This window comes from Trachymyrmex cornetzi, unplaced genomic scaffold (assembly GCF_001594075.2).
Source record: "Trachymyrmex cornetzi isolate Tcor2-1 unplaced genomic scaffold, Tcor1.1 scaffold203, whole genome shotgun sequence".
Taxonomy (NCBI): domain Eukaryota; kingdom Metazoa; phylum Arthropoda; class Insecta; order Hymenoptera; family Formicidae; genus Trachymyrmex; species Trachymyrmex cornetzi.
In genome coordinates, this window is record NW_017296669.1 from 608,736 (window position 1) to 633,246 (window position 24,511).

Here is a 24,511-nt window from a genome sequence, read left to right on the forward strand (position 1 = left end):
GGGATACTTCCGATGGCCTACGCTCTTCCGAAGATACATAAGCAGGACTGCCCCTTTCGTATAATAGTTTCTTCGATAAACAGCCTTCACTTTACAATTTTCATTAGTACTAGCTAATAACTAAAAAGTGACTCACTGAGTCTGATACCGACTGGCCAACATATCAGGAACCGGTTCTTGAATTATTCATGATAATGTTTGCGGTATGGTACTTTATAATTGTGGTGAGCGTCCCTATTTTCGGGATAATTGATTATATTATTAAAGTTTTTTGATAAATTAGTTTCTATATTCTTTAATTTGACATTTTTAATATTTCCCTTCTTTTTCATTTTCTTTTCTTTCTTTTTATTTAATTCTGGCATTGAAATTCTCGATGTAGGGGAGCTCACCATGACAGGATAACTTTTACTTTATATATGTTAGTGTGTGTTTGCTCTGAGGAAGGCTCAAAAATGAGTCGAAACATGTAAACGCGTTTAGTGAATAAAGAAGTTTCACTCTTTATAAGTGTATTATTTGCGCGACGTCTTCTGCGCCCGACTCCTAGTGCCCTTACTCTTTCCAATTCTTTGATTTGTAAGGAGTCTTGATTAGTTTGATTTATTAACGGATTTATTAATTATGATAATTAATTCGTAAGCAACTATATGAGTATGAGGGAGAAATTTCTACATTGCTCAAAGAAGAGGAGCTCATCTATTACCAATTCTATTACGCTTACCTATAATGCTGATTTGGCTAAAGACAGATTCACTTACCCATTGCATCTGAAACAAAAATAGAAATATTTATTTTTAGTACAGGTCAGTTCAAACAGGTATATATATATATATATATAATTCTTTGTACTATTAAAAGCAATACTTAATTTAACATCCAATGTTTGATTCATTTTGTATAAGCTTATACGGATTAATGCAATTATTTCCAATCTTTGATTTAAAAAGGAACTAAAATAAAATAAATTTTAAAAATATATGCATTTTTATTTCTACATCCTATTAAATATTTCACTTGCAAGATATTGATGTAATTACGCACGGTTATTACATCAATACTTTCGCTTCGTCATGTTCCGCTGAAGTTCACGGTATATACGTAGTTCCGAGTCTTCGGTAAGAGCCGCACCAAATGACTTTATGTATAACGTGCAATAAGAAGACCACGCGAACACACGGCTAATTCCGCGTTAATTGCCCTACAGTGCTAAAGAGCATTTCAGAGGAAAAAAAGTCGCTTTCCGTGCAAAAGGGGATTAAGAGCGTGAATGGCATTCTTCTTGGTCGTGATTTCATGCAAGAAGAGATGAAAGTCGAAACTACCGCGGATGCACTTTATCCAATGAACGCTGAAAAATACCGACTCCTCCCAGGTCGATCGTATTGCGACGCGAACGAGAAACCACCCACTTCTTTATCCAGCGCGTACAATTCGTATCGTTTCTATTAAATAAAGAATCGGAGTCTAATTGCCTTATTGTAAGCATGCGAGTCACGTAAGCACGCGGCAACCGTCACGATAAATCATAACCAAACCGGAGCCGGCGCTCGAAACAATCGAGCGACTGAATGAAACCTTGCGAAACAAATGAGCACGCTTCGTGCCGCCGCCTAATATCCGTTCCTTATACTAATCGCTTGTTGTACAATTCGAAATATCATTCAGGCGGAGCGGCAGCGTTCCAAAGAGTTACTCTTGGTCGACTTGAGAGATAGCCAAGAAGGATAGATCTTTCGTGGGAGACAACACGAGAGAGAGAGAGAGAGAGAGAGAGAGAGAGAGAGAGAAAACGTCGCGTGACACAGAGTCGCGTCGAAACAAGTTTTAAACGCATATGAAAATCAAGAACGGCATCGATATAGAGCTACGTAGCGCTCAGCTTTATTTAAACTGAAAGCCCGGTCACTCATAACTCCTTGAGATAATCTCCGCGCGCGCGGCGTGGGCAAAAGATACACACCACAAACTCCTTGCATCTATACACCCGTATATGTCTTCGTCTATCTTTATTTATTATCCTTAGGCTCGACTGTGTCTCCGCTGAGATAACCGACACTTCTCGCGTGTGCCGTAACACGTATATACTTGCAATATGCAATAGCACGCAGATAAGTATAGAGGTAAAGCATGGGCATTTTTCGTACATTCTACCCCCTTTTCTACGGCCGATTGCACACTTCTAGCGACGCAGCGAGTTCGTGTTCAGGCTGACTAACCCATTAGCGCCTTAGCTGCCGATCGACATTACTTCGATCGATAAAAGCCACGCCGAACACTTCCTACAGATAGGAAGGCCCGTTGTTTCTCTTATTGCCGATCGACCGAAGAAAGAAAAATTGCTTTAGCCACAGTTATCGCTAAATGGATAGCAGGCGTGCCGGAATCTTGTATTAAGTGGCATAATATATTCGACAATCTATGCCTTAATTCAAAGTCACACATTTTGTATATTTTTATATATTTTTTTTGTTATATATTGTCGAGAAAAAGCGATATTGGGCCAATTTAAAAAAATTGAAAAATTAATTATTCATACTGATAATTATGTCTCAACATGTCTTCTAAAAAAAGAAATCGTTTTATCTACATTTAAATAATGATAAGCTTGCAGAACTGCAAGACTAATTAATTCTTTACTAATCTAGTACAGCAACACTGTCTAGTACAGCGTTTTCTGTCTAGGAAGAAAAATAACTTCGTTCAAACTTTAAATTATAGCAAACTTCAACAGACGGAGCACGCAGATTATACAACGGGTATTCTTGCAGCTCTCTCGTGAGGATGCCAATAATTCGTTTGTCGTGAAAATAGAAGCAATGGCAGTAGAGATGTAGTATAAACGGAGAAATAAATTAACGATTACAAGAATTTGTGACACGGATATTACGCTTGGAAATGGTAAGAATTGGCTGCGTATCTATAAAATATTACCAACGAAATATATAGTAAATACAATAAATGATACGATGACCGGTGGTCAACAGTCACCGTAAATCTAATTACGATTGTTCTTACCGTTGCCAAGAAGAGATTTGCTCAAGTGACGCAAAGCCGATTTATTGATATCATTCCTTGTGCGATCCAAATATTCTCAATGGTAAAGACAATGACCTGGTGCTTTTCATACGTGTTAAATAAATTAAATTTTATGAGATAGCGATTTTATGTAAAATATAATATTTTTGTCTCTTGTTCAAAATATTAATATACTGCTATTTTTTTACGAGGCTATTGTCCACGCGTAATAAATTATATTATACTTGTTTTAATTTGTTTCAACTAAATCATGATTTAAAAAATGAAATCATATAGATAAATTAAATTAATTAAACGGATATCAATATCGTAAAAAAAAAAATCAAAAACCCAAACAAATTTTATATCTTCATTTAAAGATAAATTCATTTGTTTATAATATAGAATGATATTCCTTTAAATATATATTGGAAGTTCTCGAAAATAACTGAATTCAGGCCATGGAAACTTATTATCCGGACCTGTTCACGAACATACAGATAATGGAGCATAGGAAGCAGCAACCAGCTGCTAAATTTTCGAGATGGTTTCTACCGATCCGGGCTTAATTTGTAGCACGTTCTTATGGAGAAGGGGCGATGAGATCCAGTCGATCGTCTCGTGGCGTTGCCAGATTAGTTAGCGCGACTTAAGACGGCTGTTGATGCTGCCGTTTCTTGCCTCGTCTCCCCTCCCCCTCCACGCCATTTTTGCTGCTAAAATATCGTCCCTAATTAATCTCTTCGGCCTCTGCCGCGCTGACTCTGCGCTAATGTGGACGGTGACAATGGCTAAAAGACAGAGCTTGGAATCTGCTGAATTCGACAGCGTGGCGAGCGATCGAGAGAAAAAGCCGACCAACGTTTAACACCGTCCAAAAGGATGACACCAATGAAGGTTAGTCAAAACGAATCCTAATGCACATTTCTAAACAAATTTGTTTCTTAAAAATGTATTTAACATTTCACTTAAATATATTATACTCATCTAGAATAAATCACATAATTCGACTCGTAAATAAATAAAAAATAAAATAATGTAATGTTATCTTCGAATAGTGCAACGAATTCTATTTAACACAAGTTTTAAGTGAAAAACTTCATCTTTCAAATAAATTGTAAATTCACGCCTCTATGTAAAGAAATCTTTTTTTCAATAGAAACAAAACAGCGAGAGTAATACTGACGATAGTGGTCAACGATGAAGAGTCCAGTTTGGAATCTGCCGAATTCATCAGAGCAGTGCAGCGGCCGACTGGGAGAAAAACCTGCTTGATGCTTAATGCCGGAGCGACGAGTCAGAGCTGATGAGGGGAAGAACGAAGTCCGCTAATGGGAATTTGCGAGACGACCATAATGTTCTCCGGAAACGTACGGGATGCACTTAACGTCTTACTTGAATGTAGTATGACTCAAAAACCGCGCCACGGGAACTGGTCCGCAGGTGGCACTTGAGCTCGTAGTTCAAGCCGAGGCTGAAAGAGCGTACGCGGTTAATTGGGATAATCACCACAGTAAATCCACCGAACGAACTCCGCTTGGTAGTATCTCTATCGAGACAGCTTTTAATTTCTCGCTGCGGAATGCCATGTGGAAGAAAACGCCCAGTGCGTGGTATTCGCGAAAAAGTGTTGAATGCATAATACCCAAGAGATCACGTCTTGAATCTTGACGCGTGTAAGCTCAATTTGTCGCTCAACGAGACATGCCTTTCTCTGCAATACGAACAAGCAAAAATGCGCCATATCGATCGAGACGCGATCGTCCAGTGAATCGCATATGAAGGGTACTCTGAAATCGAGATCACATCGTACAAATAGATTCCCGCAAAAAGAGAGTGTGAACTTGGCAGATTCCAGTTCCTTTTTAGCCTTGTTAAACTGACACCGTTTAATTTTTAATATTCTTTTCAAAAATCGATCTACTGATTCTTTATATGCCATTAGAAAACAGCAAGCTGCTTATTTAAATTTCTTTTTATGCATTCTTAAGTTTTTTACAATAAAAAGTATTTTATTATATGAAGCTATATACTTGTTTTGTATTTTTCTTTTTTTCAATGACTATTTTGATAAGAAACCACTTCTCGTAGAAAGCAATAAGTAATTGATTAGACAAAGTGATATATCAGTTAGATATATAGAATAATTAATGTCGATGCACAATTCTGATTAAATGGTAAGAAGATAACTTGCTACAATTCTCGGAAGTATTAAAATTATCGTTGCGCAGATTCACCAAATTTTCACGTGATTTCCGCGGATTTTCAACATTCATATCCATTATGACATGTAAGGAATAGAAGTGGATGAGATGACGAGACTTGATTATAATTTAAATCGTAGAGAGCTTTAGCACGATTAAATTATTAAGTCAGGAATAGAGTGCGTTAAACCACAAGGAAAAATTTAAGGATCTCACGGAAAATGCAGTAGATAATAAATGTATGCGATTTAATGGTGTTATCGCGAATGTCAAGAGATCTAAATATAAATATTTACACCATACAACGAATTGACTTAAAAATCACTAAATAAAAATTCGCTCTATATGGGTGGCAGCATATAAGCAGAAAGGTGCGGACATGACAAACATGCGTATAGATAATTAACGCGATCTAAGCATCGTGTTCGGCGGAGCGTGTCAAGTGACAAGGACTCGATAAGTAACGTCCGTGACATCGCCGTCTCATTGCCCTACCGTGAAACCTACCGTTATTAGCAAACGAGAAGGTATCCACTCGTTTTCTAGAGAAAAAAATAATAAATGATATGCGTCATCTAGTTATATACAAGAAAAACAAAATTGATAAATATCTATTACTTGTGTGCTTTGCTCTCTCTACCGTAATAAATCTTAAATATAAAAAAAAGTTTGAACTTTTTCATTTGAACTTTTATCGCTATTGTTTAATAATTTGCATCTTGTATGAATTTTATATTTTAAGTGATAAAATATAAACGAAGAGAAATTAAGATATGTCTAAGCTGTAATTACTAACCACGAGTACGAGAGATAAATTCAGTATTTGTAATCATCTCATTTCCTTTCTCGACGACTGTAATTATTATCGTTAATTGCGACACTGACATGTAAATTCAACAAAATGCCTATTAAAAATAATTTTGTCTCTTCTTTTTTGTTACTGTTTCGATTTGATGAGTAAAAAGACATGGTGTTTCCGCTCGAAAATGAGGAACCGGACGAGCCGCGAAACTAGGTCGATTTTTTTTCGAGCACAAGTAACAGACTGAGACGTGAACCAAAGGAGAACAAAAGGGTGTCGACGAGTGGTTAATTGATGTTCTATGAATTCGACGGCGATTACCACGAAACAGCGCGAAGTAGTCAGCAAGCTGGTTTACTTCTTACAGTTTGCATCGATGACTGACGGAGAATTGGCTGGCCCGAACAGCTCCCATCGTGGAATTTTAATTATAAATTAGTTGATTAACTCAATAGTGTTTTTGCTGCCGGCGACAGTGTCCTCAGAACTGGTCGCGCCAGTGTATACCTCACGTACGTGCGTCACGCACACCTCAAGATGTCGGCTTGGCAGGGGTTCTCTAAAAGATTGTGAATCTTTGGAAGAGTGTCAATTATTAATTCTTACAATGATGTCGATCATTTAATCATATTTATAATCACAATTTCATTATCGATTATTAATATATAAGTGATATATTAATGTAAAAAGAGCAGAAGGTGTAATAACGGTATGCTAACATAAAATGACAACATATGACTTTTTTCAAAATCAAGATATATTACAATATGCATAGCAGATCAAGTTGGAAGTAATTTATTCCGGCGAGGATGTCCGGCGTCAGGTTCTCGAAAAGAAAACAGGTCTTTGACATCGCAAACGTCGCGCTCGTTTCGCGCGCGGCAGGTGCGATACGCGCTCGAGACCTGCGTGCACATAATTTCTCTGCATGCGGATGTACGGTTGTGTTCATTTACTACAAACTCCTCCTTTATTTATTTTTTGCTATCGCATACGCAAAAACCTTTGCTTACGTAACTACACGCAGAAGAGTAATCGAGAGTTGCTGGACAAATTGCGCGGAACTTTGACTCGCGAGCAGGTAAAAGTTCAGTACTATGTACTGGACTATTTGAATTTGTATAATCGGCAATGTGTTGCAAGCATTCTACAAAAAAAAAATTAAATATTTACGTTAATATAAATGTGCTAATTTTATCTTATATTCTCATTATAAAAATATTTTTTATTACAACGGAACAATTGGTTTTAATTAAAACGGAACGATATTAATATTTCGCAGAAAAACAAACGTATTGTAACGAAAGTCAAATTTTTCGTATTACAAGAAATTCAAGTTGAGAACCTACGACAATCCGAGGATACCTACATTCGGAGCCCCGCTAGCATGAGAAGCACAATGGCTGCGAAGATGTAGCCGCGCCAATGTCCTCGTCGCTTCATCGGCACGCATAGCATGTGGGAACACATTTTGTCTTATATTAAATAAAATATTTGATATTCCTCGAAACAGGACCAACTAATATTCAACAAGCGTGAACCTCGTCTTTAACCATCTATCGTGACATTTCGGTAGAATCTATTTAATAAAAATAATAAAATAATCTCTCTCCTCCCCTCGCATCATGTTTGTATAAATCTCGACAAGCACGCAACTTATCTGACACCAAATTCAAGGATACGAATAAAGTAAGAAAATGGAGAAAACGGAGCCTCCTTAAATTACAATTGTTGTCGAGTGCTAATCTCGCATCACATCGGTGAAAGTGACAGACGTTATTTCAAATTTTAAATTACCTAAATTATCTCGAACTGCTCGAAAATTATATTAACAGCCAAAGTGCTGTCTTAAAATAAATATCCCGCTGCGTAAATTATTACACGAAATAAAAATGAACTAAAAAATATAGTCAGTATTAATTAATGCTACCAACAAATCTTAAGTTTTACATAAACCGTATTGTTAAAAAAAAATTGTTTTTAAGAGAAAAAAAAATCGTATTGTAAGTATTACACGCATTGGAAGAGCGGCAAACATCCGAGTTGGCGAAAGATGCGTGTCATGGAATCGCAAATTAAAGACGAGAGAAGGGCACAAGGCACTCGCGGGTCAGAAGATGTCCCGCTCTCGGTTTGCTCCGGTCCGCATACCGGACGAACCGAGCAACGCCGCAGCCGCAGCCATAGCCTCCGTGCAAAAAAGTACAAAACTTGTGACCCGACTCGGGGCCTCCGGTCCTGCCGTCCGCCTCGGAACCACCATACTTTTTGCAGACACTCCGAGAGTACCAGAGAACGAACTGTGTCCGGCGTGAACGTCAGCAGAATGTAAAATATGCAATATGCTCTCGTCCCAAACTCGTGGTTTCTTATTCGGTGATTCCAATAACGCGTATGCGAGATATAAACAATTATGGTGGCATTGCAATTTAGATAAATAGAAATTACATTTTTGTTGTTGGCATTTGACTCTAAATAAAAGAATTTAAAAAATTTGGAGAAAGAAAACATCAATATCCTTATAAGCAGCGAATTTTTTCAGGCTCTGTTGCACAGAGCACAGTATTATTTTTTGTTCGTAGTAGTAAGCGTTCTTTCCGCAAAAGTTCGTAATACAGAGGATTTCTCATCGCGCGTCGCGTCATCCTGGTCTTTCTTAAAATATCTCGCAAACAAGAAAAATCGTTTTCCGGTACAAGTGGAAGAAGCATTCAGAAACAAAAAGTTTTGTGTTCTCCGAAGAGGACACTACACGTCCTGCGATAAGTAAGAAATCAATTATACGTGAACAAACCCGACAGATCGAGATCTAGCCGCATGCTTCAAATTTCCGCGCAATTAATACGAATCTCGCGTCGTCGTAGGATCTCCGCGTCAAATGGTCCGACTAATGCGGTTGCATCGCGTGTCGCGGTTTTACTTGCATTCCCCACGCGCCTCGTTGCGTTAATCGTACTTAGCGCGTGGAATTCGCTTTTACGCAGGAAGCGCCAAGGATACATATAGCGAGTAACCGGAGGAGGAGCCTGAGGAACAAGGAAAGCCAGCTAACCGAGAGGGAGGTCTTGAGGGAGCAACGACTAGTTTCTTCTCCATATTATTATCTGCCGTGTCCGGTAAGTGCCGCGTGTAAGATAGCTGGGATGTGGAAGACATCATGTCGATCCCGGCCATTCCGCTCTCCACCACTATGTATCCATTTAGCTATGCGGGCAAGAATACTTATATACTAACTACTATTCCTATACTAACGATTCTGAGAGGAATTCCTCCGTTTTGTCTCGCGTTTCCCCGTGTCCATAATAATGCCTGCCTGGTTTGTCGCATTGCCAGTATGTCGACATACTAATGATCTAGAACCGCGGCGATTCAATTATACGGGAGCTTTTGTATTGTTTCTATAATGTATTCAGATATGTTCAATACGTGTGCACTTAAAATTACGAATTACATATGCAAAAAATGTATTATATAAAATATGTACATTTCGAAATTGGATAAATAACATTTTTTAAAAGATTCTAGATGTGCAGGCTTGAGTTTAATTTTCACCAGCAAATAAAAGATATAAATGACCAAGGAAGAGGAAATTATAAACTCGCGTGTTGTGTCGAAGCTCAAACGAATTCAATAATCTCGTAAGGGGATAAAGTCGGTCGCTTACAGTGACATATCCCTGAATCACGTTCGAGACAAAGTAATGGTTCCATGGTGTAGAATAATCAGTAACGGAAGGTATAAAGACGCAATCTTGCTCCTTTGCTGTAAAATCTCTTTCTTGTCTTCGACTGACGTGTACAGCTACGCCCACATCATAGCTATTCGTTTAATTCGCTTATGTGATAGTAGCCCATATCATTACATGACTTTTGATCACCAACCGTCATCCCGTATATTTGCAATAGGTATCTGCATACCATAGTTTATCAATGTTGCAATGACTACTTTTTAAGATCGCTACGCCAACACGTCGTCTTTGTCGTTTCGTCATGGCGTACCATCGTTTGGAAGTACCATCACGACGAGCGCGCAATGACTATGGTATGTAACGAGATACCACAGCGATTTCACACACGCATGCAAATCCCCTCCAGTATCGAGTTATGTCGGTTCTCCTGCCGACAAGACGGCAAGGATTTACAGTGGTGAGCGAGAGAGAGCGAGAGAGAGAGAGAAAAGAAAAGAAAAACTCACCTTGGTCTCCAGACTAGATATTATCAAGCTGAACCGTGGGAAAGGGGAAACTTTTCTATTTTCTATCACTATTATAGCTTACAAAAGACTTCCAGAATCTCGATTTATTTAGATAATTTGGATATCGAATCGTGTCGATAATGACCAATTGAAATCTTGGCGATCGTATATTCTTCAATAAATACGAGTGACAAGATATTTCATGGACATAGAACCGAACGTTCCTTCGCGAGTCAGGCGCCGGCGAGATCAAATCGACGATAATGCAGCACGAAGAAGCAGATGCATAAGAATAAGAAAGGAGGGTTCGTCCTGATGCGATGTCCGCGATCCTTTCTCTCCATCTTCGTGGCGCGGTGGACGAAGGAAGACGGGTTATCATTTAAGTGAAATGCCGTGTCCACTATCTCTTGGCTCTCACGCGGCCCAGGCTGCTTCTTCGCGGTCTCAGGACTTGTTTCCTGCGAGTCTCCGGATATCGTAGCGGAGCAGCACATTGGAACGGGATAATCCCTTCGCCGTTGCTTCGCGCTGCATCACGAGAAATTCTCCGCAAGGGTTATTAATAAGGCTACTGCTATCTAACGCAATTAGAGGCGCAAAGTCCTCGGGTCTATATACCACTAGGGTTACGTGAGAGAATATCGTGAATATCCTCTCAGCACTTTCCAGCGCATCACAACTCATCTTCATTTACTATCTACGTTAGATACTCCTTCAGACTGTGTCTAATTTATTATGTGGCATTCATTTTCAAAACTATCATTGCATTTGCAATTAAACGCAAATTATTTTCTTCTTTTAATATTCGTTTATGTAAACGTGTTCATATTTGTCTCTTTTGACATTTGTCTTTAATTAGCTTGAAGTTCGTTACCAGCTTTGAAATTATTCGCTGATCGCATTCACGAACAGTATCGTTCAATTTAGAAAGTTTATGCTGCACCATGTACTGTATCAATTTATAGCAAAGAGAAACGGCATTTCACGTATCCTAATCCTTTCCGATTATCTTTGTAACGTGGTTACTGAACAGAAATGAGCAACGCAGCACACCCGCGATAAACAAAAAATTCGGTATAAAGTGCAGCCTTGTGCGTCGGCGATCAAGATACCTCCTTGCCATGGAGCGATCATCGTTGCCTGCGTCATACGATGTAGATACGATCTCACGACTACAAGGAGCCGCACCGTTCACGTACGACCTTGCCGCGTCGCAACTGAAGAATACAAGGCAACTCGCTTGGAGATCGCCCGGTTTTACGAGTGAATGCAGGCGGCAATTAACGTATGATCCTTGAAAGTGCGAGAGAGAGCGAAAACGAGAGCGAGAGAGGACTTTAATTCAATGGAAAAAATTCCGCGGTGTAATTATAATGAAGAGAAGAATAGTTGATCGATACTGATTATATCTCGGCGATTTAACAAACTGCGAGAGAAGGCGAATGCGTCCTCCCTCCCCACATACCACTTTCTTCCGTTCATTTATATTAGCTAATGTCGGAGTACAGACTAGGCGCCGATACTAATTAATTATGAGCGAGACAAGCGGCGTGACCAACTGCCAGATTTGTCCTGATAAACGAGATTTCGTGGAAAGATTTATTAATGCTTCTATGGTAAATTAGCCGTTAAGGCACGTTCAGTGGCGCACAAAAAGATCGGAGAAACATAAGATTCTCATGTAATGTTAATTTAAATAATCTATCTATTCTCTTTATACGATATTACTTATATATTATTCGTGATTCAGCTTGTCCTTCCGAATTACGTAAATTTCTATACGATTCTGAATTGGATTATTGATGAGGCAAATTGACCGTTTGCTAATACGAATAAAATATCATTACATAAGCGTAACATAAATATCAAATTTATTAATTAACTTCTAATGTAATACGAAAATTCGAAATTGTATTGATAACAGCAGAAATACCTGAGAAGTAGCTATGAATCATATAAGAAACATATAATGATATAATGAATAGGCATGCTCTGATACCGGTCTTATACCGGTCTTTTCAATGCAATGATTGAAGAAGTATGAATAAAAAAACAAACGAATCTCTGTATATATTTAAAAGCGGGTATATAAATTGAAATATTCCAACGAGAACGAGAAATAAACGTAAGCTATTTTAACGTCTTCTCGAGTATCGCATACTTATACATTGTCACGTATAATTGAAATCCACGGCTATATCAGCGACTAATTTAGCAAGAAAATCGATATCAAACAATTATATGCTCTCCTAAATCACTTATCCCATACTAAGCGACAAACTATGCCAATTAAGATACAGCAAAGTGTTCCGATGTTTCTCATGTGAATCAAGATTGCTGATGCGATCATCTTGATGAAGAATACTAGTGAGTTTCGCCACTGGATGCGAAATAGAAAATGAAGAAGAAAAGGAAGAGAGATTTCTAGCGCATCATTATGGCCACGAGTGGAGTGTTAGTTACTGGAGGTGTCTTCTTGTAAACACTCGGACATTTACATAACGAGTGACATCTGCCAGCCCAATCATACACGCCACCAAGAGTTTAATACCGCTAGCATACCACTCCGCGTGTCACTCCAAGTCGCCAGGTCTGGTCTTCGAGGACTAGCTCATACACATCCATAACGTAGCACATGGCCATATGACGTGCATTACACGTTTGTTCGCACATCGCATCGTGACGAATATCTACGAAACTGAAGAAAACATGTCCCTCTGCGTAGGAAGAGTACAACACCATTTGCATGTGGCAATGTCAATTCTAGATAGGAACGCAGCATGTTGCATAGCGATGAGGTTACTTTTACTACTTTACAGAAAACAGACTACACTTTCAATACGCAGTTTCCGCATTATCGCTTTTTAAATTGAAAATCTTTCTGTTGCAACTCGATTGCCTTATCTAATAAAATGAGATAAATAAAATAAAAGAAAGAATCTGTGATTGATAAAAATAAACACACAAACACAACGATTATACGACTGAGTCTTTATAATTCGTCAGCGAGAATTAATCAGAAACTAGTAAGCAGAAACTCGTCGTGTTTCTCTTCGTAATGCTCTTTTCTTCCTATCTTGGAAGATCGGCGCTTCTCACTGAACCGCAATACGAGAAATACATTACGTTTCTCTTGTAACTTTGGAGACGATAAGTTTTTGCAAACCCCACTTGTCGATCAGATCGACCGTTCTCAATTGTTTATTCTGATCATCTGTCCCAATCCGCTGTCACATTTTTTGCCATCCGCAGTATGCGATGAGATAATTTAGTGAACCCCGCGAAAACCAACCAACTGTCAACGGTTCCGCTGACCGATGTCATTGTTTTGGTCTCGTCTATTCGAACGTACCGAGGTGTGCTACCACGGTGGTGTACCGCACAATAATTATCGTTGTCTGCAACGAAAAGCTACGATAACGATAAATCTGAGGTTTCTTTTACAAATCAGCGTGTAAATAAAAATTCAAAGCGAAAGAAAAAAGGAAAACACTGGAAGAACAATCAGATATGGAATTACGAATGTGACTTGGATATAATTATCGTAAAGAGCATCAAAAATGTATTCGTCATCTCGTCATGGAAACCTTTCCGCCTAGATTAAGCGCTTACTGAAGGGGTGAGAACAATCGAGAAGGTTCGGGCGGGTGTGGCAACATATAATTACAGTAATTAGCAGACAAGTAATTAATTAGGCTCGCACGCCGTTTGTTATTTCTCGCGGCGTAGAGTTGCTGAATGAGTGTGCGTATGTGCGCGTATTTGTGTATACATGTCGTTTGCGTGTACGAGTGCCTGAGGTACCTGTGGGATACTGGTATAACTACTGTACCCGTGTCCCTATGTCCGCATGCCCAAGAGGTTACGTCTTGATCCTCATTAACGAGCGATTTTTTGTTAATTGTATCAAGAGACTGAGCGAATCAGTATGAGGAGCAATCTTGCAAACTACATAAGAAACGCAAAATCGATCGAGTCTGCCGATCACAAAATGATAATAAACTATAAACTTTATATTGAACAACACCATTGAGAGAATCGATTTGCTACAATCTCCCTAAATTTCACTGTCCTCCCTATTCTAAATCTCTAAATTCTTTACAAATACAAGTACGATTTTATTCACATTGTAAACGCATTTTTTAAATATATCTCTATCTTTGTATTTTATCTTTAATTCTTCAATATCACTTGCAAATCGTTGGAAGTTCTAACAATGAGTATCTACTAAGCAGCGGTGGAAACTAAAAAACTCAATTATAATTTTTTTTTTCAAGTCTTAAATATGTTTTAGCCAATATAATTTTGTCATAATTTTTAGAAATAAAAAATTTTACATTTAAATTTAAGAAATTTTAAAAAGTTAGTTACACAGAAATATTACAAGTACTTCTTTGAAAAGACTTATCCTCATATTCACAGCACAGACGATTGGCCGTGTCCTGTCAAACATTCGGGACTCTCCCCTGCAATCACCGACGACCAAGCACGGTTTGCTCACTTCACCGGGCAATAAACATAATGGCGCACGTCCTTAATTAAGTGGATTTTCAATCAAGATTCAATCAGTCTCGTTGTAAATGTAAATGCCGACCCAACCCACTGTCGCTTCTCCTCACCGTTCCCGATCCGTCCCCGGATTGTCATCATGTCCAGGTCTGTGGAGCTTTGTAAATTCATGTTTAAAAGTGTGAAAGATGAATCTTCCTGTTTACGCAAATGCGGTTTGTAACAGCGATAAAATTACATTAGTGTTTCACTTGCATAATTTTGATAGACTGAGTGAAAAACTTTTATTTCGTTATCTCATGATATTTCTCTCAAAGAGAAAGATTATGAGATTTTAGCGATAAATTCCTTTTGACGTGAGAAAGTACGCCAAAAATTTCATTTATCGCCCGCATCATATTACGTTTAGTTTATACACATATTATGTTAAAATAGCAGAGATAAATTAGAAAATATTCACGAAATAATAAGAAAATGTATCTATATGGTGAAAAATGCCTCAATAACTCGGACGATTAATTATATTAATTTCAGTACGTACCCGCACTTAAACGTACAGCGCAAAATCGGATTATTTTCGATGAACGACTCTCGATGGCCGATGACTTATCAATTACGTTCGAGCTCAAGCATCGCGCTATCATAATACCACAATTCGCAGTGTCGTAAAAAGATTCGATCATCATGATGCGCTCAGTGCCACGATTGCATTTGAGGACGAGCAGTGGATATGCAAATGTGTCGTGGCGGAACGGCGTGGCGTGGCGCGGCGCGGCGAGTGGAGGACCCGGCTGGGGTCCGCAAAGTCGAGACAAAGTCACAGCGGGATCCACTCTCCCGAGTATGCCCCTTCCGCCCCCCAATCCCATCCCGCTCACTCGCTCCCTCGTACCTCGCTCAAATGAAATTTTCCGCAACATTGCATTCGAATGCGATTAAAGCTCGTATAGCGGGCTGATACCCGCGGAAGCGGATGGAGAGCCAAGTCGAGTCAAGGCTCTTCTTCACCGCTTTCTTCCTTCTCTCTGCGTTTGGCCGAGGAGACTTTCGCGTTAGCCCCTCCTTCGTCAATTTCGAGAAATCGAATTGTAACTTGTAGCCACCGTGGCACCCTCCGTGACAGGAGCACGCGTGATTCATCGCCTACCAATGCGAAGCGCGCCGACTAATTTCCTTCGGATATCGATTCCATTCTATGCGAATGCGAGAGGTCGAGAACACCTTTCGGATCTTCCTGTTTTTCTTCAAAGTCTACAGTATATTAAAAACACTAGAATCTCTCTCGTAATTCCAACTTGTAGTACAATATAAAAATTTAAATTTCTATCTATACAACAAATTGGTTATACTTTATTCGAACACTTAATAAAATGTCTCTCAAAACGTAAAATATATTTATGATTTAAATCATATACCTACTGTATTATATAAATACAATACATAGAAGTTATATAAAAGTAATTAAGATAGATTATTATAATCAACCTTAAATGCTTGTCGTGTCGTGACTGTTATTATAAAAAACATAAACATGGTGCGACTATTACTCCGATCATTAGATGCGCTCTCATGCGGAAGGAGCGTAGGACGACGACAAGAACTCGTCTTCTCGTGCATTTAAACGTCGCTCGATGCAGCAGCGGGAGGTACGTCGATGTTTATCGCGCGAGAACGCCTCCGACTGGGACTAAGTGAGCGGTACAGCCGCGTTTTGTACGTCTTTACGTGACGAAGAGGCTACTGATGTCGCGCTTCGTCGTGCGGCAGCCGCCGCCAATTCCGATCCGAGACGTTCATTGGTTCCTTATACCGCGAGTGGCATCCCTCAAACTTCGAGGAGCCATGTAAAGGCTATGGTGTAGGATGCATCTTTGACAGTGACAGACAGATACTTAATGCGTAAAATCACTTTGCCGCTCGTGCATAAGTCCAAGTTATAAAACCTGATTCGCCCTACAGAGATGTTAAATACATAATTATTTTTTGTCGAGCTAATATTACATGAAATAAAATATGAAATATAAAATATCACCGTCAGAGATTTCTTATTTTTCATTTTTCATTTATAACAATTGATTACACGCTCTAAAAATTCAAATTATCTTAAGACAGTTGGAAAAGTAATTATGTATAAAAATAACAAGAGAGTATATAATAATATCTTGGAAATGTGTGCAGTAGGTGTAAAAGAGGAAGGCAAAGAGGAAGATAGTGTCGAGCGGCTTCTCGGCCAGAATCCAAAATGACCAGTACAGCGCGTCTTTGCTCGCCATCCTGAAAAGTTTCCAAGGCGGAGGGCCCGGGCATCTGGAAATAAGGAACGACGTGGATATAGGATCGCGTAGGGATAGAGTGGCTCGCGGCGGTTCGCCGTTCACCAAGAGCAATATACGCGTCATATATCACCTAGCTGTAGCTAATGCCCGGGAAGGTGTGCGTGAGGCTATCTGCGCGCCATAAAACACTCTCGCGCTGTGCTCCAAGAGGGGTTGCTGGTGGCTCGGTGGCGAGTGTCACCACAGGTGCGGACATTCTCATCATAAATACCAGCCCAGCTACAGCCGTAAACCGTCTGGAGAACCTAATTGGGGCGTGGCTGCGGTTACACCTTCGAGACTTTGCTTCTTATGCTGCGTTGTCTTTTGCGTTTTCCTTCCTTCCTTCCTTCCTTCCTTCCTTCCTTCCTTCCTTTTCCTTATTTTTATCTTTGATTCTTATAAGAGTATGGTACATTGCTATTCTACATCCGCGAAATTACTCACGAAAAAATTAAAATTCGTCCTCATTCATGTTGAAAGATCCATAAAAGTGTTAAGTATTAAATATCATTAGGCTATGTGTGTGTGTGTGTGTGTGTGCAAACAAGTTCTCCTATTAATTATAAAAATGTGCCATACTAATATAAAATTGCATGAAATGTGTATAATATATTGACCTAAGAAGTAAATATATCATTCGATGATATCGAAATAAAGTTAATCTAGGAACTACGTCCGTGACGGAACGCAATATTGCAAAGCTATCTTTGTCTTTGATGATTTCGAGGTGTTTCCACCCTCATAATGGTCAGCGTGCGTGTTTTCACGCGAGGGTGGATGCGAGAAAACGTTAAAAGGTAGGTCGGTTCCGGCACACCTCTCCGTTTAACCACCTCGTATCATTTCGTATACACATGCACACTCTTTCTTTCTGTCTTCATTTTGTACGAATTTATAGCGTTGAGTGTCCAACGAATTTCAGTCTTAACTGTCCGCTGGCATGAACCTGCGAGCGATAACAAGCACCAGCAGCAGCAACGGTACGACGATTCTCTCTTTCCGCCCCCTCCCTTCTTCTCTCTTTTTCTCTCCCACTGTCCAGGTGAACGTAACGGTAAGAGGACGATATGTGCGACCAACACTGGCGTAAGCGGTGAAGGATCCTCGAACGCTTCGATTTTGGATAAATCTTCATGCAACTGTCAGTAGCGTATACGTTACATAGCTACATGCACAAACTGATATTTAAAATCTCCATTATATTCAAGGTGCAATACAAATGATTAGAAATCAAAGCGATTTCGTTCTTTGATTATTATGACTTTTTATTATTTTTTTATATAATCTTAGATAATCTTTTACAATGATAATTTTAATTAATAAAATATATTGTATTATATATTTTAAAATTCGTACAAATGTAAAAAAAATTCAAATAATCAACTTAATAATAATAATATTGAAATTGACATGACCGAATCCAATACAGTTGCATTTCCGGATGATTTTGCGCCGCATAAGGCGTATTGCATTCGCACGATTGCGCCACTGGTAACCGGTTCTTATCGCCAAGACGGCGAAAATTATTCTCCCTTCGATCTCACATGTACGTACGTTGTGGCCAAAGATCCTTAATTATTATCGCATTGCATCAAGAAGAGATGTACGATACATGCGATAATCGAAATACTCGCGAGAGATAGTTTTAATTATCAATCAATTTGCATTATCACCGAGCTTGTACGAAATATAAAGCTACGCGGGTCGTAAAAATCCCTTTATAAACACCTCTTATGAGTGTCGCCCACATGAAAATTCGAGGACCATTTTTAAATGTACGAAATCGCCGTTCTTTCCAATTCTTTTCTAAGCAAAAGCGAAGGCACGAGACACGATATGAAGAGCACTTGGCATTGGAGCTCGACAGGAGCTATTGGATTAGGATACTGCTGAAGAAGGTTTGTTGCTTGCACGAGTGTCGCTCCGCCGCTCGAGCGTGTTTGAACATATTTGTTCGGTCCTTAAGAAGACGGAGCCTACTCACATTATTGGCTCGAAACTTTTCACTACCGGAGTATCTCCCGCGTTCATTCTGCCGCATCTGTCTCCTTCTGATCCAAACCATGTATCTTCAACGACATTCTGTTTCGAGGTCGATGGACGCTGTTGCGATCGACACATCACCCATGATCGTGACGATCGTATCATAGTCTCCGCCGTCTTTTACCATCAGCATTAAATAGGAATTATTACGAGTATTCGCTCGGACACAAACGGTGAAGTGACAAGCGTAAACCGAGCTTGAAACCCTCGATCGATGTTTGCTAACCAAACTCGCATTTACCTATGTCTTTTTGTGTCTCTTTGTGTGATCAACACGATATGTCGAAAACATTTTTTAATTTCTACATCTTGCTTCCTTTCTGTTTTCCTAAATTTGTGTATACTAATTTTTCTGGAGAATTTAAAATTAAATTATTTCTTATCATTATCGTTTCAATTCGTCACAAAACATTGAATCGTAAAAATATGTTTAAATTGTGTTTAAAAGAACAATAGATTATTTTAATCAAATAATTCAAAAAACGAATGAAAGGTGAGAAGAGTTACGAATAATGGCGCTTCTCAAATAATCGATTTTATTATCTCATTATAAAGATTCCAAATAAATGTTCACAAATGTGTACACGCCTGAGAATACCTAATGTTATCTCTCAATGACAGATACAAAGTGATCATTCTCGTTATGTAGCACTCAAACATTACAGCATGATCTGTAAAGAGGCGTTTTCGTTTAATGACGCATGGCTAGACACTACAAGCAGACGAATCCACGTCCAGTCATCAACATTATCCACATATTATACACGCTAACCAGCTCCCACACGCGTGCGCTTCACGGCGGTACTATCGTCCCATGTGTACGCACGTCTAACGCTATATACACACAAAAGGCACGGAAAATGACGATGACGACAACGACGACGACGAACGCAGCTAACAGGGCAAACATGAAGCCAGTTACTCGCTCAAATATTTATACCTGGCCATATCCCAAGGCGTTATCTCCAACACGCACTGGCTCCTACAACGATGTAGGAGACAGGGTGGAGAACGCGTAAGAGGAAAAGAAAGAGGGATGCACACAGACTGCAGGTTGATTCACCTTGGCTGAGCAGATTCTGTTAATGAAAGACTCTCTTTCACGCCCAAGCACTAAGCGGAGACAATAAAGATACCTCGTTGATCCTGCCTTCTTTGCACGTTCATGTTGCTGCTTCCTTTTTCCCACTCTTGTAGAGAGAACGTCGGCGCAACAGTTTCCTGTTCTCGCAACTACAAGATTATGGTTCCATAATCTAATCTATGTTTACACCAGGAGTAAGCCCTCTTGAACACTAAAAGAAGATGTTTTCGGGAAGTCGACCGTCGCTATCGATATAACGTGGGAATTTCAGTGAGAATGACTTTGTCGCGGTGAATGAATTCAGATAATATCGCGACTTGTCGCGCTCAAATTAGAAGGAACTCGTATGTGTATTTTAAGTCAGCAAATATTGCATATCTTTCATTTAACGGCGCAAAATTAGTTTGGAGGAAAGCAATTTTCGCGAATCGACTTCACAAATAATATCATCCATCTTTTCCAACATTTTTCCGCGAAGCGAGACGAGGTAAGCGAATTCTCTAATCGGCGCCTCGATCATTCGGATTTGGGGGAAGTCATGGACGGTGGAGAAGGATAAATCGTGGTTATTAGCGCAAGATTACGTGGGCTTGCGCTCAGATTGCCTTGCGATGCGGGGGCTCAAATCCAAAATCTATATATCTGGCAATTCACCGCCGACATCGGTCATGGTGGTGGTCGAGATACGTGAAAGAGTGGGAAAGAGAAGAATGAGAAAGAGAGAAGAGGAAGAAGAGAAAGCCCTATGGATGATGGGAGACGCGAGAGGAATGTAAGAAGATTCCGACACGTGCACATTGTTAGGGGAATCAGATTAGCCGGCAAGCTTGATGTATGTGCATCGCTAGTAACGTATCGTACTGTTCTCAGTACCCTGTCTTCTCTCTTCTCTCTTTCTCCTTATCTTACCACGGTTTATCGAGTAAGTGACGGAAGTTAATACTGTGATATCGGATACAATACTACTATTCTGTAAAACCTAAAATGCTAAAATGATTTGTAAGCAACATCATATTTTTTTCGCTGTATCCGAAAGCATATACCTACTTATATATTAAATTTTAACTATTCATAAAATCATATAATTGTAAGACTTTAGAATATCTCATGAAACAAACGCAAAAATTATCTTCCACGGATTATGGTGGCAAACATCCAACATTATTATAAGGCAATTTTATATAGATACGACAAAGTATTTATTTTGTTGTCTACTATAAATTGATAACTAATTACATTTGACGTATGTCCAATTAATTAACACGAACGACCTGCTTCTCGCGATTGGCATTAGTCCGTTACGAGAGAAAACTCAAGATGTATGTATCTAGTTTGATTCTCTGCCCAGACGCATAAATTCACGATGATTTATCGTCCTGTATATTCAGTGTTCGAAGAAAGCGAAAGGCATCGGCACTTCACATATCGTGAACACTATGCGGCAAAGTTCTACCTTTGGATGCGTGCATGATCGGTCTAATTAAACTTTGCGAAGCTAAGTGAGACGTCAACTTGTTCCGTTCTCAAAGACTTGCCATACCAGCCCCTCGTAACGAGACGAAAGCAATCTCACTTAGTTATGTATACATCCTGTTTCTATGTCTTAATAAACTGTCCAATGAACATAACGGAATGTATCAGCATTATATCAACGTTATACAATAATCGGATTAATTATATTAGCAAAGTTTGGTTCAGATTATCCAATTAATATAAATTCCTTAACATCATAGAAAATCAATAATCAATCAAACAAACACGACTCGCATAAATATTTCAATTTATTGAACTGTTGATTAAAGCAAATGAATTGATTAATTTTGTTAATGTCTATACAAATTTAACTTTAATACCAAATCCACAAAATAACGTAGAAAAGGACGCATTCTAAATGAATTAATATTTCACAAATATTATAGAAGGAAAAGGAAAAGTAACCTTATTTAAAGGATAGAATAAGTTAATGTTGCGTCGGCGTTGCGTGAACATCCTACGCTTTAAGAAACGTGCAAAGATCCGTTCGAATGAGGAAGAAAAAATGTGAGAACAGATAAACGATTTGTTCGCTAGTAACGAACATGCTGCCTGCCAGATTCGCGTAAGCTGCTACTTCTTCTCGTATAATATCTACCTTCATCGGGAAGCATCTCGTGTGGGTAGAATCAATTACGCGGCAAAATACATCTTGACAGAGACACCTGGCCAACTGCAGCGTCAGTAATATTTAAATACGCACACCCACGGCTCGTGCCGGATGGTGCTCGATAAATCTCTGAGGAATCGTCATGGGATAATGGCGACAAAGGCGCTGACGTTGTCAGAGGCAAGGATTAAGTGGCCTTATATTCGTGAGACGTCCATCTGATTTGACTAACAAAAAACTAATGCGTGCGATACAAACGATATGATACATTATAATTTACCGACGCATTTATATTCGATCTTACGATTACGTCGCTTTAGTTTATATTTTAATACGTCTGATGTATAGAACGTTTAATCGTATATTCTTTCTTTTCTTCTGAAAGATATGTTACTTTAGATAGTAAATTCCTTGAATTATTGACTATAGTAATTTTCTTGAATTGAGAGACTGACAAATGCATTGATAAAAATCGATGCGAATTTACAATGGAAATGTACTTATTTTTTGGTAAATTTATTGACTTTTTGTAGTTTTTTACTTAAAATTTGTATTATTTCTTTCATTTCAATGGAAAATACTGAAATATTATGAAAAATTAATTGAATATAGTATATTTACAGATCATTTGTAAATTTACTTCCAATATCGCTAAATATACCCATAATATTATATACATGTGTTTGAATTTCTTTCTTATACTGTAAATTTACAGCCTGGCGCGGGATTTTACTGTCAGTAGTGTGATATCAATGGTATTTTAGTAAAAAGTGTGCATGCGCGCGCATTACCGTGTGGCGCGTGAGCACTGGTGAGCACAGCGAGAATATTCTGATAGTGTTTTGCGTTATTTGCGTTCTTCATAGCGTCTTCATAGTCTATTTTCTTCATAGTCTATTTTTTCGTAATAATCGAAGGCATCTCGAGATTAAAAGGTTAGTATCACAATAAAAATATACTGTGAATTACAGTGTGTCTGTCAATATGTTCACATGTAAAAGTTGCGGCATTAACCTCCAAAATAATAAAACTTATAATATCCACCAGTACTTTCATAGAAATAAAAAACATGCTTCCTCTCTTCCAATGTTTGACTGGTGCCTGTAGATTAACATTCCGTGCGTTCAGACAACATATTTTCCGAAATCATAATGCTAATAGGAGATTGAGTAATAGTCAAATACCTCATATAGTATCTGTAAAATGTGAAATTTGTGCTTCATCTATAATTAACAATACAAAATATATAGTAAAACATTATAATAATCATATAATTTCTGGAGTAGCAGTTACATGTCCTTTTTCTAAGAATTGTAAATCAAGTATATTGTTTAAAAAAAGGAATATGTTAGCTCAGCACTTAACTTGATTTCATAAAGGTGTAAAAGATTATAAATCATAAGATACTGATGATTCTACAATTAATAATGAAGTCAACGAATATTTACAATAGATGCCTTGTTACCAGGAAAGTAACGAAAATAAAATTTACAAAGAAAATTTAGATTTTTTAGGTATGAAGTTGTTAGGCTCTTTATATTTATCGTTAGAAACACAGTATCACTTACCTAACCAAACTTTACAAATTTTAATTAACAATGTGAATGATTTCCATAAAATAAATGTGCAATATTTGTCGAAACAGTTAATTTTAAATAATTTAAATATTATCAAAATATAGTCATTAAGATTAAAATGTTAATGTATTTTTATAAAACCAAATTTTACATAATATATAAAATAATGGTATTTTACTGTATGAGAATCGGTGATCATTTCTAATCTTCGATTACACATATTATAGTTAAAATACAAAATGATTTATAATTTTAAGCCTCATTTATATACAATAGTTGCACGGGCTGTGTCGTATGTCGTATATGAGATTGGCTGCGTTCAGCGCACTCAACAATTGAATGACCATTCGTTATTGATGTATTCTTCTAAAATCTAAAAGAACACATCAATAACAGCGAATGATCATTAAATTGTTGAGTCCGCTGAACGCAACCAATCTCATATACGACATGCGACACAGTCCGTGCGACTACTGTAGATGAGGTTTTACTTCTAAACATTACATTTGCCATTCAAATAGAATGAAGTTTTCGGTAAATATTATTTGGGTTTACTGTCTGATAGTAAAAATCATGACGTGATAGTAAAATTCATAGTTACTAGAAATTTCATTTA

General features: G+C 38.4%; 1 protein-coding gene across 4 annotated transcripts in view; it reads right to left on the reverse strand.

Moving 5' to 3' along the window:
- Positions 1-24,511, reverse strand: part of hth (Meis homeobox homothorax) — a 446,666-nt gene that overhangs the window by 237,062 nt on the left and 185,093 nt on the right. For all 4 annotated transcript variants that reach the window (XM_018505263.1, XM_018505262.1, XM_018505259.1 and 1 more), the window contains exon 8: positions 762-770. In XM_018505263.1, coding sequence (XP_018360765.1) covers positions 762-770 — 9 coding nt within the window. The remainder of the gene's footprint in view (positions 1-761; positions 771-24,511) is intronic.